The sequence below is a fragment of the Hemicordylus capensis genome, chromosome 2, assembly GCF_027244095.1.
Source record: "Hemicordylus capensis ecotype Gifberg chromosome 2, rHemCap1.1.pri, whole genome shotgun sequence".
Classification (NCBI taxonomy): Eukaryota; Metazoa; Chordata; class Lepidosauria; order Squamata; family Cordylidae; genus Hemicordylus; species Hemicordylus capensis.
The window spans coordinates 323,050,795-323,069,302 of record NC_069658.1 but is presented as its reverse complement, the minus strand read 5'-3'; the positions used below and the strand labels follow the sequence as shown (position 1 = coordinate 323,069,302).

At 43.7% G+C, this 18,508-nt stretch overlaps 1 protein-coding gene across 3 annotated transcripts in view; it reads left to right on the top strand.

Moving 5' to 3' along the window:
• The window catches only part of TEX264 (testis expressed 264, ER-phagy receptor), a 251,875-nt gene that overhangs the window by 64,785 nt on the left and 168,582 nt on the right, over positions 1 to 18,508 (top strand). For all 3 annotated transcript variants that reach the window (XM_053296702.1, XM_053296703.1, XM_053296701.1), the window contains exon 4: positions 2,503 to 2,724. In XM_053296702.1, the coding sequence (XP_053152677.1) occupies positions 2,503 to 2,724 (222 nt within the window). The remainder of the gene's footprint in view (positions 1 to 2,502; positions 2,725 to 18,508) is intronic.

Below are 18,508 nucleotides of genomic sequence, written 5' to 3'. Positions count from 1 at the left end.
AGAAGAAACTCACATACGTGTACATGATAATTGTCTAACTAGGGGACAACTTTTCCAGTAAACTCAGAGACAAATGGCAAATACTGTAGGGTAAATCTGCCTATATATAAATACCATAGAAGCATTTCAGTCTCTTCGTTGCTCAGTTTCTCAAATAGGCTTGAGCTTTGGCACCTCATATCTTCTAACCTGAAAGTCCTCCCCCAAATCCCAGATGTTCCTGGGTATGTGTGTATGTTGTGATTATTCACTGGGGCCATTTACAGGACTGTGTGGGCAGGCGGGGGAAGGCTTGCTCACCTTCTTCCAGACGATCTCTGGAATGTTGCTGGGAGCACAGCTCTCACTCCCAGATGATCTGCTTTGTGTGGCACAGCATGGAGCTCTGTGTCGGCAAGGGAAATGCATCCTGGCCTCCGGATATCCCACAATGCACTGCGTGACATGCACGGTGCATTGGGGGATTTCTCCAGGAGACGGGCACTCTAGGTGCCCGTATCTGTGTCGGCTGGGGCTGAATATAGCCCCAGTGAACACATGATCTCAGAGCCTGGGTTAAGGGCTTGCTCGAGCCTTTAACCCCAGCTAAAGGCCGGGTTAAAAAGCTGGGCTGCGTGGCACTGCCCTGCTGGGATCAGGCCCAATCCCAGTGGTTCTCATTTGCAGCCTAACTCAGGCTGGGATTCCCTAGCCTAGGTTAGGGTGCATGTGAGAACAGCCTTACTGTCTAATGAAAGGCACTCTGCATATGATCATGTGTATTTCTTTATCCATTGTTAGTTCATGGGTCCAAGGGCTGATCTACGCATTGAAAATAAGGGAACTGCAAGGCTATTCAGATTATGTCATCTGATTTTAGCTAGGCAGTAAAGCTGAACTTTAGTTTTTTGAGAGAGAGATAAATTTTAAATATAGGACTAACGAGTTCTAGGCCTATCTCTAACACTCAGTCCTGTGGTCGCTGTGAGCCAAATATTTTCTGTTCTTGCTTAACCTGTTAATCAAAATGGGATGGTGCTTCCTGCAAGGTTGTGATGTTGGTCAAGAACTATATTTGTATAGCAGAAGGGATGCATTCCAAACAAGGTCTTTCCTAAAACGAATAAAAATATCTTTTCTAATTCTCTCCATAGGATGCCTCATTGAGAATCATACTGGCATGGCATAAAATAAATAACCAAAATATATTTACATTATAAATGACATTATTGTCAGTGATACCACGATTTTGTGGTTTAATTCATTGGACATGGTTCTGGAGTCAAATCTGCAGGAACAATAGCTGGTTTGTTTTTGCTTGCCTCTTAAGCTGTAGTTGTGGGACACAGTTTTGACAAGGACACTATTTCCTTAGTGTCCCTGTCAAAACTGTTCCTATCTGACCACAGCATAGCATTTTTCCATTGGTTGTTTGTTGTTGCTGGTGTCTGCCTTGTGTTTCTTTTTAGATTGTGAGTCCTCTGAGGGCAGGAAATAATATTCTTTCTATGTAAGCTGCTTTGTACATTTTTTGTTGTTAAAAAACAATATATTAGGAACAATAATAATATTCAAGGGAGTAAATATTAAGGCTGCCATGGATACTCATGAAAGCTAATAGTCTTCTGATACATGCAAGTACCGTATGTGCCTCAGGGAGCTGTGGCCAACTGGTAGCATTCAGTGGCATGCACTCTTATCAAGTCTTAAAACATAGTTTTAAGTGACACATGTTACATGATCATGAGTATGAAACAAGCATATGGCAAAAACGTATGAAGCAGCCCTCCGATGACTTTGGTATGTCTGCTGAAACCTTGTTTATCTTATGACAATGGTTTTTACTGCCTTTTAATTAATTTGGGCATCTGCTATGGAATCCCTGAATATTGCATAGGATTCTGAGGAGTGCTCTAGGATGTTCTCTTACTTCAAGCAGGGTACCAACCAGACCTATTAGGCCTCATTGTAGTCCTGCATGATATGGGAGTACCGCTTGGAACACAGAACCCACAGAGCTTTCCTCTCTGGCTACAGATGAGTGTCAGAAATGGCAGGCCATTCACCTTTCTGCAAAATGTTCTTCATATTCCTTCTAATTAGGCAAAGAGACATCTTTTAAAGCTTTGGCTTTCTTAAATTTAGCAGGGGGTGAGCAATGGTACAGTTTATCATCTCTCCAGTGACTGCTGGTGTGTGTGTGTGTGTGTGTGTGAGCGAGAGAGAGAGAGAGAGAGAGAGAGAGAGAGAGCGCCTTTTGGGTTAGGGAACCATTTCCCCATTGCTTTGCTCTGTAATTTGCACTGAGGACACTGTTTTGAAAAGCAATATATTAAAAAATTAATAAAAGTGATAATACAGTTTTCTCATTAAGGAATCCTAGGGCCCTTCAGAACACATTTTGAAAATTACTCCTTTAAGGGTGATTGTCAGGATTGCTACTGTCCGATTTTTAAAAACATAGCATTCTGGGGTTATTGCAGTTGTTTGTTTTCTAAAGTCTCTCCTTGTTTGTTTCCATAGGTGGACCCAGAGAAATGTCGCTATCTTGTGGGTAGTATCCTGAGTGAAGGAGAAGAGAAGCCATCTGAGGAAGTGCTCCGCATGTTTCACAAGTTTGGTTTCAAGATTATCAACTTTCCAGCTCCTAGTCATGTCGTCATGGCAACCTTCCCCTACACGACTCCTCTGTCGATCCATCTGGCAGTGAACCGTGTCCATCCATGCCTTGACACTTACATCAAGGTGAGTGATCCTTCTGTGTAATAAGTCTTCAGTTTAAAGCCTGCTGGTTAAGTCTCTCTCTTGCTTTGTGCCAATGGTGTGAATGATCTTTCATAATATAATTCCAGTTGGTTGTAGCCTGAATTCTTCTTTTTTTTGCTAGATTTGTAACAGATGATTTATCCGAATGTCTTCCTTTCTGTATTGCCATAAAGCCTTTTTATGTTTGTTGTGACTAAAATGAGTTATCTCCTGGGATTAACTAAAATGGCATTTGTAGCTATGTTTTTCTATGAAGCCCTGCACTAGGTTTGGAAGCGTTTGCTTCTGTAGCATAATGTGACGTAAGCTTGTATTTTCTCACTTGTAATCTCCTCATCTTTACCAGTGGAGGATGCTTCCTTGCATCCTGTTAGCTATCCCAAAAGGGTCAGGGGTCGTATCTTGCTACCTTTTATCTTTGTAAGGCCTCATGATATAGATCTTTCTTTCTCCAGAGATTGCTGAGAGTGTGTGTGTGTGTGTGTGTGTGTGTGAATGTATTCAGCCTCCCATCTGCTTTTGGAGCATCACCAATGTTTCCATTCATATCTCTTTCCCTGTATAATAGGCTGTGGCTTTTTCTTATCTCTTGTCAAACTAATTTCCTAGTTCAAACTTTAACTCTGAAAAGCACATCACTAAAATCTCATTGACCCTACTAAAACATTTGCTGCTGTTCCCTTATATTCTGGAGAACATATTCCCTATCACAATTGAGATCTTGACATCTTTTTGGCTATCTGCTGCAAGCTAGCAAAGACAGTTCTTCAGGAAAAGCTACATGTGAGGTTGCCACACAGCTCGCATGTTTGTTTCTTATCTCAGATATGGAAGTGTAGCTGAATGGACTTCCCTCTTGTGAGAAGGTTGGTTTAGAAAGGAAAGATTGTTTCAAGTCAGTGGGGCAGTGCCACTGTTGCCAGATAAGTTAGCCCCATCCCCTGGACCTTCTCCCCTAGCCCCAGTCTCTTGTTGCTTGGATTGCATATGATCTTGAAGTCAGAATAACAAAGCACTCAAACCTGGAAACAACCTTGGGTTGCCTTTTGTCCCATTGCTAATTAATACTGACAAGGAACAAGGGGATTTTGACCTTTGTCTAATGTATATATTTTGTTGAGTTAGTACTCTCCATGTTTCCTTGCCTTTTGAGCAAAGTTGGGCTGTCACAACTGATGGTATGTGAGAGCCATGGATGTTTAATTTCTTAGTGGTATGGACAAATGGAAATTGCATGAAGTCCAAGCAACTGCCTATTATTTAGTTAGCCAGCGTCATCATTATGCACAGCACTTTACAAAGTTCAAGAGAACGGGTCCCGGCCTCAGGGGGCTTGCATTCCAAAAGTTCAAGACAGGGGAGACAACATAGGGAGGGAAGGTAAACTTAGGCAGTGGTAAATATGGGAAGAATATCTATTTCTTTAAGTTACATGTACTTAGACTTGGTTACAGTAGGGTATGGGGGACTAGGATTTGCAGCTGTATCTAAAATGATGGAGGTCTGGGTGCACTCACTTTACTGTGGCACTGAAACACTCAGTTGCAAACATTTTTGTTCAATGCAGTGTTCCCTCTAACAGGGAATCCCAGATGTTGTTGACTACAACTCCCATAATCCTCAAGCAAAAGCCATTGCAGCTGAGGATTCTGGAAGTTGTAGTCAACAACATCTGGGAATCCCTGTTAGAGGGAACACTGGTTCTATGGCATGATTATTTATACAGGTAGAACACATATTCTGGGCAATAATCCCAGCCCTGTGGAAAACTGAAATATGGCTCCATCCTACTTTTCACTGTTTTGATGATTAATGCCTAGCTATTAGTGTATCACTCCATGATCTTCATTGGAATGCTCACAAAGTGCCATTGAAAGTAGCAGTCTTACCTCTTTTATATGCACCTTGAATTCTTAACCTACCAGATTGAGTAGTTTGAAGCACAGGTTTTAGTTTTAGATATCAGTAGAAAATTTGGAGAAAGCTTTTGTTGAAACCTGTTATCTTCCTGTCCTAGTACCTTAGTCTGCTTCTGGACATTCTCCCTGTGGTGCAGATAAAAGGCAATCCCCTGGATTCAAGGGATAGTAAGGTGTAGTTACAGCATTTGAATACTAGCTTCCTTTGTCTCTAATAGTGGGTAAATGTACAAGCCTTTCGGTATCCTGTGCTGTTTACATGGGTGGAAGAGAGGGGAGAAAGGGAAGCAGCATCAGATTTATATGCTTGCTTTATGGTGCAGAGATGACATTTTGATGCTCAAGGAAAGGTCCTGGAGAGTACATCTGTCAGACAAATGATGAAATCATTACTGCTAAAAAAAGGAGCTACAGATTGTGCTGGGGACACCTGGTAGCTTTTTAATGAGAGCTGCCTTTCTACTTGCCAATAATAATAATTTTTTAAAAATCCAAAATCCTGGGTGCTTGTTTTTCTTTCAGACTGAATAAAGAACAGAGTCTTGTCCTAAGCTGAAATTCTCTTCTTTCAACCAAGCAAGACAGGAATCTCAGGCAAATGTTCCCTAAACTTGTGACTACTGGTTTTTTGTTGGGTGTTTTGTTTTGTTTTGTTTCTCTAGGGAGCCTGAAATTGGAGGAGGTTTTCTTACAGATTTTAGTCACAAATTTTCTGTGAGGCAGCTCAAGATGGGAATAGCAAAAAGTAAGGCATGTCAAGAGTGAGCTAAAATAGCCAAGCTATGGGGCATAGTAGAGGGTTTGTTAATGACAGAAGTTGTGACTTGTCTCTTGAGTAGGCAAATGTGGTGGTGCTCTGGCATCATGCCTTTTTTCTTCTTAGTTCATAGACATTTCATTAAAAATCAGCTGTTTATCTTTGATACTATTCGTGTGTAGCTCTTAAAGAAGAGAGAACAGACATGGAATGTAAACACACACATTTAAAATGATACGAGTAGGATAATAGAGTTAGCTAGGTGTCAGTGTGCATCTGGACTGGGAGATGTGATTTTAACTCAAACCAGAGGCAGAGCTTACCACCGAATTCCTTAGGATTAGCAGAAATACCTGTTGTTTTAGGCATAAATTATTTGTCCATGGTTTCTTGAAGGTAAGACCAGAGCTGGGAAAATTCCAGCCACCTGAAAAGTATAAGCCTAGGAATGAAAATACTCTCCATTCTAAACAGGGACTCCAGGATTTGAGCTTGGCGAGTCTTGGCCTGAGGCTGGGACCTAGCTTGGTCAGCTGCTCTGTCGTTCTTCATTCAGTCCAGAGAACAGGGGTGGGCAACATCACCCCCTGGGATTGTCAGCAGTATGAAGCCTCTGGATTAGACTAGTGCGGTTTAAATGCCATGAACCTGGCCGTGTGTCCTTGACCGGTAAACAGAATGGTACCTTCTCAAGCCAGTGTGGCCAGACCACTGGACAAGCGTTTCACAGAACGAAAGTCCACAGGATGAAAGAAGGCCACTGCAGTCCATATGCTGCCCAGCACCCCCCCCCCCAATGCCTTAGTTTGGATTTGCCTCTAGTCTGTGAGTTGAGCAACAGTGTAGGCTTGCCAGTGTGCCATAGCTGGGTGATCCATCTCCTTTTCAGCTGTGCCACAGACTCTCCTTTCCTGTGCCGCTTGTTTAGCCACTATGCCACACCAGCTCCCAAACATCTGATGTTGGGTTTTTGGCATTTTCCCAGTCCTGGGAAAACCCCCATTTGTGACCGTTTGGTCTTCTGTGCCTACTCACTTTCCTTTTATTCCTCTTCAACCTAGAAGTCTTGCAGGGCTAATGCACTCAGAATGATCCTGTTGCTGGATTTTGATTCTTATGTCCTGGCAGAGTGCGCCATCTTATTAATGGTTTGATTTCTTTGCGGATACAGCAGAAATAAGGCATCATGAGGGCGCTGCAACTTGTGCCAAGCCATTCAGTTTCTTTGGTTCTTTTCAGAGAGGGAGTGGCAATGTTTATAGTGACTGGAGCCGAATACTAGAGGACTTCAGACTTCCCTAGATGGTTCATATCTCTGTTTCTAAGCTAGGAAGTGTGGGGTGGCAGGTGAAGAGGAAGACAAGAGCTGTCCTGGAGAAACTGTCAAGCTGCAACCTGCAGCTTTCTTTATCTTGCCAAGGCCAGAGCATCTCATTCCTGGCTTGAAATTCTCTCTCCTTTTCCTCTCTTTTAACTGCTTATTAAAATGTGTGGCAGTTTGACATGAACAGCAACTAGAGACCAGGCGCGTCACTAGTCGGCCCGTTTACACTTGTCATTTCATCCAGGTTTGCACCTGAGCCCTCAGAAGTGTCAGGTTCTTGTTTCCCTCCTGCAACAGGGACCATTGGGACCGCTACGTTTTGCTCCTGTTCACATGCCAAAGTAGACATTTGCAGACTTCTGAGCCTGCAGGGGGTCAGCCTTCCTGAGGCATCTATCTTGAATCTGAGATGTTCTCACATCTCCTGGCTGGTGTGGCAAACAGCATCTGCTCCCCTGGCACCTGTTGGAGAGGCAGGGAAAGAAAACAAGAGAGAAACTTTCACAGAAACAGGTGACCTGTGCACATTTTCTGATGGGAATTTGTGTTGCCATGGAGACGGCTTCTCCAAATAGCTCCCCTCCACCTCCCCCAAGCAACTGAGGCGTGAGCAAGACATTTTTGCAGTGTCTGGTTTGAAAAGATTCTCTTAATGAGAGTCGTAGGTCAGGCGAGCTGAGCGAAGGAGACCCCCTTTCTGCTTCTTTGTCCCTGCGGGATCCACAGAGGAGGCAAACTGGCTTATAAGAGAGAAGTGTCTTCAAAGGGTCCCCGTGTTGTAGATGAAATACAAGTTCTGGCTGCTTTTTTGAGAAAAGGATTCTGTTCAAATGGATCAGCTCTCTTCCTGGGCAAGCAACTTAGCAACCCATTTAAAAATGGATGGAGATGGCAAAAACAGACAAAGGAAAAGGAGAAAGTCAATGTGGAGTGATAGAGAATGGAGATGATAATACTGAATGAGGACAACAGGATATTGGCAGCAAGATGAAGTGGACCCAGAAAAATGATGGGGAATCTGAAAATACACAATGGCAGATACAAAGACGCCCAGAATGAAGCTAGTAGAAGGGCTGGAGATGGTACAGAAATGAGGTGAATCTCTATGTGGGAGCAGACTGGGCTCAAACTGGATGCTTGGTGGACCAAGCACTTCCTGTATTAGAGGAGCTGCTGAGCAAAGAAGGGAACTGCAGAAGTTCCAGCTGCACAACCACAGTCTACAATTCTCCTCCTTTCCAGGGAAGTCAGGCAAGACCAGAGAGTTAGTCTGATGGAACTGACTGATTTAAAGCTTCTAAAACTGCTGGCTTCCCTTGGTTTGGGCAACCTGTCACTGAGAGAGGCCACCAGGTCTTCCCTCTGCCTTACCAGATTACTGCCGTTCAACCAGTGGCTGCATTGTGCACTGGACTCCTTCACAACATGTTCAGTAGGTTCCTATCATTCACTGGATGACATCCAGAGCCGTGGTTTGGAGATGCACCAGGAAGACTTGCCCATGTTGTGGAGAGCGTTCCCATTGCCACTGTGCCTGCATGCGCAGTGAGGGAGGGAGCACATTTCAGCTATTTGCACTGCCTCCAGAAGTACTTCTGGAAATGTATCCCTCAGGGACATATTTTCAGGTGGCACCAGAGGTAGTGCGAATCATCAAAACTGGGTCCTTGCTGCTGCACACCTGACATGGAGCACCTAGGAAAGCTTTCCACAGTGTGAACATGTCTTCCTAACACATCCATGGAGCACATCCAGGTGTCAGCCAGTGAGTGCAAAGATTACTGAGCAATGAGGCACTACGGTACTATCCATCTGAATCCAGGCTTAGAAAAAGCATATAAGAGAACTTCATGAAGAGGGAGATGCCAACTCAGGAAACAGAGTGAATATAATGGAGGAAGTAAGAAGAGAATGATGTATAGCGGGTTAACAGCACGAGGAAATTACAGCACCAAGGGGAAGACTGATGGCTAAATCTCACATTAAGTTCAGGGCATGCTTTGGCACCACATGCTTGTTTTTCTTCTAATTTAACCATTTCCTCTGTCACACTCCCAACCTGGACCACTTTGTTCCTCTCAGCTGCTGTTTTCCCATTGTGGGAAGCTCTCATTGGCTTCAGTGGGAGCTTCCTTTCCAGGGGAAAGAACAGCAGTGGAGGGGAAAGTGCAATTAAAACTGGGAATGCAGCAGTTAACCCCATCTCTCCACCCACCTCGTTCTGAATCCTGACTAAGGGCTTTGTGATGGTTGTTTAAATTAGAAATAATAAGTGTGCAGGGGCAAACAAAATATTTAATGAGATGTATAGTTTGGCCCTGAGAGTCAGCTCTAATATGCTGGTAGCTGACTTGTAAAAAACACACCAAAAAAAACCACCTGTTCATGGTCTATTCGTGTGAGAATTATAGTGTGGGAGCTGTGAGCTCACTCCAGGGCTTCCCCACTTCTGTGGGGTGGTGGGGTGTGTGTGTGTGAATGCAGCTTGCAAATGTTCTTTTCAATGAAGCGGAGCAGTGCTGCAATTGCTTGTGGATTTGTGGCTCCCATATTGTTCTGCTCATGTGAGTAAACTCTTTGAGGAGTTGTGTTCCTCAAGTTGATCGCAGGGATATTGTTGGAACCAGTCTTCTAAGGGGGAAGTTAGAACTTAGCAAGAAAATGTGGGGGTGTCCTTTGAAGTGAGATGTGGAATTTACATATTTCCATTCCCACGTGGGCCTCATTAAGGTTACGAGCCATTATCCTGTTCCATCCTGAAGGCATTAGGGTTGTGGGTTACTCATGCTTGAAAACAAAATGTAAGTAAATATCACATGTAGGGCCATGTAAACCAGAAAATAAAACTCGCATCTTGAACCATGCTTAGAAGGCTCTAAAAAGTCCAGTCCAGTCCAGCACTGCCAAGTCAAGTGATTATCTTTCATTTCATTTCATTCATTTTATTTTAGTCCTTATACTACTAAACCAGTGGGGATAAGATAATTGGAGCTACCAGGTCAAAATCAGCCTCTTATTCTGCATTTCCGCTAGGCTGTAAATGGATATTTTTAAAGAGTTGGAATCCAGCTGCCTCCATGAATCTCTGAGAAAGAGTTGTGCTGATTGGTAATAGCTAGATCACAATGAAGACAGTGGGCTCTTGCACACCATCAGAAAGGGGTGGTATGAGGCTAGGAAGAGTTCTTACCCCATGCTGAACAAATGAGCAGAGCCTCCATTGAGCTCTGAAAACCCAGTGTATGAATCAGCGCTGCAGTAGTGAGCTTGCATCAGGGAAGTCCACTGAAAATTGGAAGAGCCTTCCCACAATGCACCACACTGCCAGGAGAAGGGAAAACGTCATTACATCACAGCCACCCTCTGATTGGCCATGAGGGGGAAGGAGGCGGGGCAAGCCCCATTCAAGCAATCTTGAGTCATTGATCATAGAATGGGCTGTGCAAATTAGCACATTCATAGACGACAGCCCCTCCAGCTGCAGCACTCTTGAACAAACATGGCGGCCAGCAGCCAGGACCTGCAAACACAGCAGAAAATCGGACACATGGTCACCAAACCTAGGTACTGTGGCCCCTGATCTGCACTAACCTGGATTAAGATTGAGAGTTAGAAGCAGGGTCATTCGGATTTGTACTACCAGGTCTTGGGTTTTTTGCTCTGATTAACACGAGCATGCAACCCTGAGTTAGGCAGGTTTAGCTGCTCGTGTAAAGAGGCTTATTATTTTTTTAAGGCCTATGTTCAAAAAGGTCACATTCTGAAGGGCATCTCTCACATTTATATATTGGGATGAACTGTGAATACTGAGAAAACTAGGGAATTGGGTCTGAAAGCCTTTCAGTGACATGACAGCTTAGATCTACCAACACAATTCTGTTTGTGATTTTGGCAGCCCAAATCCCCTTCTAGTTGGAGCTTTTTCAAAAGAGGAAGTTCTGGATTTCAATTGCTCTCTATGTCTGGGACTTCAGGTGTTTATTGAAAAAAACAGGTACCGCCCCTTGGTGGGTTGTATGCTTCTGGAGCTTCATACTTTCTTTGCAATACCAGGCAAGAGCTCTTGGTAGTATATTTGTATCATTTTTCTTTTCTTTTCTGAATAAGAAGTGGTGTTTAATCAGATAGGGAATCAATAGAATTTGTGTCCATGTGGAGTTTCAGCAGCTGAAATTCAACTCTAAAGAAATTATTAAACATATATCAGAACTAATTTGGTGATTCTTAAATGGGAGACAAAAGATCATATTCCTGTTTTAAGATTCACTACACATATTACAGTTGAAGTGGGCTCACATTAAAGGCTTAGCATGTTCCTGTTTTTAGCCCATAGCATGTGAGGCGCTATGTCTCTTGCACTCTGGGTACATTGCTGGAAAACTGTGTCAGGAAACTAGGGCCAATTATGGCTCCTCGCAGCATGTTTCCTTGGTGTATCTATGGTGAAAAAGATATGTATCTAACCTGCATGTCACAGAGAAAGCCCAGTCCTGGGTCGCCCCCTAATGAGCTGGTGGCAACCATAACTGGACCTCTCCAGAAGATTGTAACTGGCGACAAGGTTCATGACAATGGAGTGCTCTCTTAAATAGTCTGGACTCAAGCCATTAAGGGCTTTATAGGTACTAACCAACACTTTGTATTTCACCCAGAAACATAGCGACAGCTAGTGCAGTTCTTGCAAAACCGGTGTTATATGCTCCCTTTGTGTTGTCCCGGAGACCAGTCTGGCTGCCACATTCTGTACCAGTTGTAGCTTCTGGACTATGTACAAAGGCAGCCACATGTAGAGTGCATTGTAGTAGTCAAGCCTGGAGGTTACCAGCATATGTACCACTGTTTTAAGGTCATTTACCTCTAGAAATGGACATCTCTGACATATCAGCATAAAAAGCACTCCTGGCTACTGCCTCAACATGAGAACTTGGGATCCAGGAGTACTCCCAAGCTTCGTACTTGATTTTTAAGGGGGAGTGTAACCCCAAACAGAAAAGGCAGATCTAAACCATTTCTCAGGTCCCAACCTCCCACAGTCAGTACCTCCACCTTATTTGGATTCAACTTCAGTATGTTACTGCTCATCCAGCCCATTACCACCTCTAGGCAGGAACTTAGGGAAGATATTCCATTTTCTGATGAGGTCGACATCACTGTTCCCTCTAAGGTGTGTGTGCGCATGTGCACCTTCCCCCAGGCCCCTGCGCAGCAGTTTCACCACCGCCACCCAACTGGGCAGACAACCTGTTTCCCCCTCTCCCCAGCCGGGTTGCCTCTGTGTGCCACCTCTTCCCTCTCTCCATGGCTGGGCCTTCTCCTTCTCTAGTTCTGACTGGTGGGGGGGAGGGAGGGAGGAGGTGGCGGCACATGGCAGTGGCCAGAGGAGGATGGGAGGTGGCAGTGGCAGGAGGAGGATGGAGGGAGGAGGATGGGAGGTGGCAGCAGCTCTGGCTCCCCCTGGCGTCAGGCACCCCGGCAGAATGTCAAGGGGGTGGGTCTGTGTAAAAATGTTGAGGTGTGGGGCACATTCTTTCTGTGTGTGTGTGTGAAAGAGAGAGAGAGAGAGAGATGTGCACACACTAACTTGATACTGCTGCCCAGATTGAAACGCTTTCCACTCACTGATAGTAGAAATTAGAGGGAACACTGGTCAACATGGAGAAGTAAATCTGGGTGTTGTCCGCATATTGATAACACCCTGCACTAAAACTCCTGATGATCTCTCCCAGTGGTTTCATGTAGATTTTAAAGAGCATTGGAGACCAGGGGCATATCTAGGGTAGGTCTGCAGAGCACATGCCCCGGGCGCCACTTGAAGGGCGGGGGGCTCCATTTTTTAAAATTAAAAAATTAAAAAAATTGCCACCAAAAACAAAATGCCCACCATGCATGATCAATTGGTCTCTGTGAAGCCCTAGGCCATGCCAGGCCTCACAGAGGCCATTTGAGCATGTGCATCAGTCATTTTGTTTTCAGTGGCCATTAAAAAAAAAATAAAATAAAAATGGCCACCGCACATGCTCAAATGGTCCCTGCGAGGCCCTAGAGGCCAGCAGGGGGAGCGGGAACCTTTGCAGACCCTCCCACGGCCTTTAGGAAGCCCCCCAAATGGGCTACAGGTTAAAAAACCAATTTAAAATTTAATATAATATAAGTCACTGTACACATATCCAGTTTGGCACTATGTACAGAGAATCAGGGCTTGTGAATACTGAGCTGAAGCTTATCAGCTAGGTTTGTATTCATTTGCTCTTACTTTGCTTCTTGTGATAAGTGAGTTAAACGTGATGTCTTAATAATATGGCTATTAATGGTGAGTTTGTCTTTGAATCAGTGTGAAATCCTTAGTATTAAGGCCCACTGGGAGTTTCTTGCTCTCTTTCTCTCATTTTAACTGTCTTTCTGCCATACTAGAATATATTCCAAGCAGTGACACAGTTTACTCTGCATATCATTTAATTATTTTCAGAGTATTTTGGAAAAGTCATATTCTCCATTTATTTTTAAAACTTATCTAATAGTGATGTTACAATGCATAGTAAAGAATTAGACAGGCACTTCTGTTTAGTTTTCCACGTACACCTCCAAATAGTATTTGGGTATTTCATGAGCCCCAGCATACTGAAATTTGTAGTTTTCCAGCATTTTTTGGTCTAGCTATGTCCGCTGCTAAATAGCTTTTGAAATATTAAAAGATTAACGAGCTTGATTTGTATTTTTCAGCTGATATTATGGTGAAGTTATCTGAAAGATGGGTGTCAGATGTTTAGATGGGGGTGCAATTTCAGTGCTTGCCCTAGGCGCTATTTTCCCTAGATACACCTCTGTTGGAGATAGTATGGAGTCTTGTGGGACTCCATACTTCAGTTCTTGCTTTGCAGAGCAACAGTCTCCAAGCAACACCATCTAGAATCTACCAGAGAGGTAGTACCGGAATCACGGTAAAACAGTGCCACCCAGACCCACCTCTCTCAGGCGGTCCAGAAGGATACCATGGTTGATGGTATTGAAAGCTGCAGAGAGATCCAGAAGAATCAGCAGGATCACACTCCCTCTGTTGATAGCCAGTTGGAGATCATTCATCAGGCCGACCAAGGTAGTCTTAACCCCATAGCCCACACGAAAGCCAGTTTGAAATGGGTCTAGATAATCTGCATCATCCAAAACTGCCTGGAGCCGAGAGGCCACCACCCGCTCAGTCATCTTGCCCAACCATGGAAGTTTAGAAACAGGTCTGTAATTTGCTAAATCCGAGGGATCCAGTGCAGCTTTCTTCAAAAATTGTCTAATAGCCTCCTTAAGACAAGAAGGCATCCTGCCCTCCCTCAGAGAAGCATTTATAATATTTACCAGACCCTCTCTGATAATATGATTATCAGATGAGATAAGCCAAGTTGGGCAAGGGTCAAGAGAACAGGTTGTAGGGCGCACAGTCCAAAGCAGTTTGTGCACTTCCTCAGGAGCCACAAACTGAAAATGATTCAATCTTATTCCATAAGAGGAGTTGCTGGACACTTTCACAGTAGACTCTGCAATAACAGTGGAATCCAGCTCGGCCCGAATTTTATCTGCAAAAAAGTTGTTAAAAACATCACAGCGAGTGACTGATGGTTCCAAGTTTAATTCCAGGGGGAGGGAGTACATACTAGCCCCCTCTCAACCCTAGGCAATTCAGCTGGACGTGGAAGCAATGTGGGCAGAAAAGACCGCTTCTTTGCCACCCGCACTGCCAGAAAACAATATAAAATAGTTTAAAACAAGAACGGGAAAAAAACCTAAGCCAGCAGCAAACCACAATATGCCAAAATAACAGAAAGGCCCAGCTGGAGCACAATGAAAGATTTAAAATCCAAAAGCATGTTTAAAAAGAAAGGCTTTTGTCTGCCAGTTAGAAGGCTATCAGGAAAGTAGACCTCTTGAGGCATGGAGTCCCACAGCTGAGATGAAGAAGCCTAGTTCCACTTATCAGTCAAACACCACTCAGATAGCTGTTGAACATGGATGAGAGCCTCCAAAGAAGATCACAACATACAGACAAGCTAATATAGAAGAAGATGTTCCATAAGGTATCCCATTTCCAAGTTGTATAGCTCTTTAAATGTCGAAACCAGCATTTTTATTTAGTCCCAGAAGCTAACTGGGAGGCGATATAGCTCTTTCAACTGGGGAGTTGCATGCTCCTGATAACCGGCTCCTATTAGCAGTCTGGCTGCAGCATTCTGGACCACCTGCAATTTCCAGGCATTTTTCAAAGACAGTCCCTTGTAGGGCGCATTGTAGTAATCCAAATGGGATGCAACCAAGGTATGTGTCGTTATGGCCAGATCCACTTTCTTCAGAAGTGGCTGCAACTAGTGCATCAACCTAATTTGGGCAAGCACGCTTCTGGCCACTACCATCACCTGGGCATCTAGGTTCCAAATAGGGACCAGGAGCACACCCAGATTGCAAGTCTGGGTTTCAAGGGGAGTTCTACCTCATCCAATAGAGGCTGTATCTCTGTTCCTGAACGGATTGGATTGGTGACCAGGAACCATTCTGTCTTGCTAGATTAAGCTTAGTTTGTTCAGAAGTGCTCCTGCAGCCAGTCCATGACTGAATCCAAACTGGATCAGAACCTTGACAGCCTCCCTGGTACCTGATGGAAGGAAGAGAGATAGTACTGGGTGTCATCACCATATCTAATTTTGCACTGAGCTGTTTGAAACCAGTTTTCCTTAAATCTATTCAGTAGCATTGGACTTCCAGCAGAGTAAGAATATTTGAAGTCTCCCATTACTATTATGGCTTTTCTCTTTGGAAGTTTGATAATCTGAGTTTGGCCACAACCCAGAGCATCTTTCAAAAGTATTGTAAAATAATGCATGGTGGATTGTTGTTAGCTTTTAACATTTGGGTCTATAATGAGATGGGAGCTGGTGGGAGGGATTGGTTGGAATTTGAGTGCAATCTGGCTCCTGTGAGAGTTGATTGTTTTAGAGTTTATGTTTTTAGAATCTGTTTTTGTTTTTATTTTATTTTAAACATGTTATAACCTTGCCCTAAGCCTTTTAGAAAGGGTAAGATAAACATCAAATAAGCACATTTTACATAATAAGACTTAACAGAGATGAGTAGAGGCTTAGCTTGCCTGTGGCCATACTGCAGCCCAGTAGTAGAGCAGGAATGGAACCTATGAATAGAGATGTCCCATTTCCTTTAATAATTTTAACATCACTTATTCACTAGCATGAAGTTCAACAAATGGTGGGGATGTATATGAAAAAGTTCTGCATTGTTTAATCTAACTGCTTTTTCACATTTTGCAGCATCCAAATCGAGGCTCTCAATTCTCTGCTGCTCACTTTCTTTGGCTTGCCTTTTCACATGTCTCAAGTCACCCACAGTAAGCTTCTTGCTTCTGTACTGCTCGCTTTCGTTAGCAATGGGTGTCACACAAGTACTTCACCTGTATACTTGTACCCCTCCAAATGTGAATGCTGTAGATCAAGTAGTTCCTCAACTTGCCTTAGGCCTAGAAGATGTGAGAAGCTTAGACTAAAGTATGGTCTAGTTGGTTGCTAGGTAACCATTTTGTCTTAGCAACAAGATGAGCACACTGTGCTCAGCACAGCATCCACATGAGTTAGATCTTGGGGTATGCATTCATACAGACAGGTATGGAAAGAAGGCATTGCTTTACTGATGTCACAAAGGCATTGAAGCCTTCACGCTCAGAGAGCCTTATTATGGTTTTTCTTGCTACAGTAACGAAGGGGAGGGGAAATTTCTTAGGTGTTGTCTTTCAGGTAAAAGGTTACTGGTTTCCAAAAACTAGTCTTTTACTTTCCTCTTCCTTCCAGCTTCCCAGCAGTTGCTTTCCTGTTTCAGTAGGCACAGCTGTTCAGGGTGAGAAGGCAGATAGATGAGTTAGACCAAGAAGTAGATTACAAAGAGCCCCTGGTGGCACAGTGGTAAAACTGCTGCCCTGTAACCAGAAGGTTACAAGTTTGATCCTGACCAGGGGCTCAAGGTTGACTCAGCCTTCCATCCTTCCGAGGTCGGTAAAATGAGTACCCAGAATGTTGGGGGGCAATATGCTAAATCATTGTAAACCGCTTAGAGAGCTCCGGCTATAAAGCGGTATATAAATGTAAGTGCTATTGCTAAGTGCTAAATGTGGAGAAAGGTTTCTCTGTGTCTGTCTTTTTAGTACATAGATTGGATATAGTACTTGGTGCTTCCATGTACTATTTCTGTAGCTCTTAAAGCAAAGTGTTGATTCAGAAACACTGATATTTTGAAGTCTGGAATGAAGATGGGAGAAAATATAAGAAGGCTACTTGAATCGCCAGGAGTTGACACTGACTCGATGGCACACTTTACTTGAATCCTATCTTTTCCAAAAACCTAGTCTTCCTAGCTGCCAAGTTCTCAGAATATCAGGACATGGAATGCAAATGAGAGCCTCTCTAAAAGGTTCTCTCCCAGGGTGAGCATTTTAATGACATTGTGAGCAGGTTATTAAACCATAACCTGCCATTTCAGGGAGCATTTACTCATGTTCTCAATTTAATTATCCCTCTGTGGCAATCTCAGTGGGTCAACCTGTGTGCATGTGTGCTGGGTGTGTGAATGCCTCCACAAAACAAAACAAAAATCCATGCTTTTCACTGGAAGGCCTTTAGGGCTCTGCAGGTTCTGTTCTGTGGCACACTGGACAGCTTGAGAGGTGTTTTAATTGCTTTCAAACTGAGAAGTCCATCTGCCTTTGCTCTCTGCTGCAGCTGCCATTGTTCCAAGCGACATCTTACTGGACAGGTGTTTCTGTTGCAGTCTCCACAATCAAAGCTGACTTCAGTTTGCTCCTTTTAATTGTAGGATTTAACAAAATGCCCAAGACTTGTAGTGTACAAATATGAAGCTTTGGGGGACTGTACAGTATCAGTGCTCATGCTAAAGTTATGAAGGGCCTCACTTGCTGAATTCTGCTGTAGGTGTTGCCTCTCTAAGCAGAATTCGGTAGTAGAAGAGGTTCCAGCCCAATTAGACCAGATCTGGTGGCATTCATTGGGTTCTATCACAGGCCTGAAAGGCTTGTTCATAGGCTGGCACAAAATGTCATGGCATCATGCCAAAGCAGGTCATTTTTGTGCATGACCAACACAACCTACAACATATCAGAATCTTAAAATGGTAGATCATGCTGGCCATGTGCCGATGTTGAACCTTTTTGTAGTGGTATTATACTTCTGCCCCATGGTCACCATAGAATTGTTGAAGGATAGCAACTGGAAGAGCCACAACAAACAGCAGGTGTAATATGTGGATAGTGGATATTTGTCATCATTGCCCCCCCACCTCACAAGAGCCTTCATAAGCCACTCCTGCTGGGAAGAGTCAAAAGTTGTTGACTGCCCATCTGCCTGAGTGAGGAGATCTCTCACTCCTCATGGACAAAAACATTTGGTGCTACCTGACCCTGGTTGCTAAATATCACATGGGAATGATTATTTCTCACCTATACTCACCATGGAACAACTGAAGAGCAGCAACTGAACAGCAGCAGCAGTAATGACTGAGGCCTGGAAGTAGACATTTTCCACAGTTGTTGCCTTAGAGCCTTTTATCAGTCATGCTTTCTTTTAAAACAAACAAAAACTCTTGTATGTTGTATTTTAATTGTGTCTTACTGTCAGCTAGCTTGGTTGTCTATTCTTGGGCAGAAAGGTGGGATATACTTGATTTAAGGATATATCAAGTGTGATCCAGAGAAAATTAAACCTG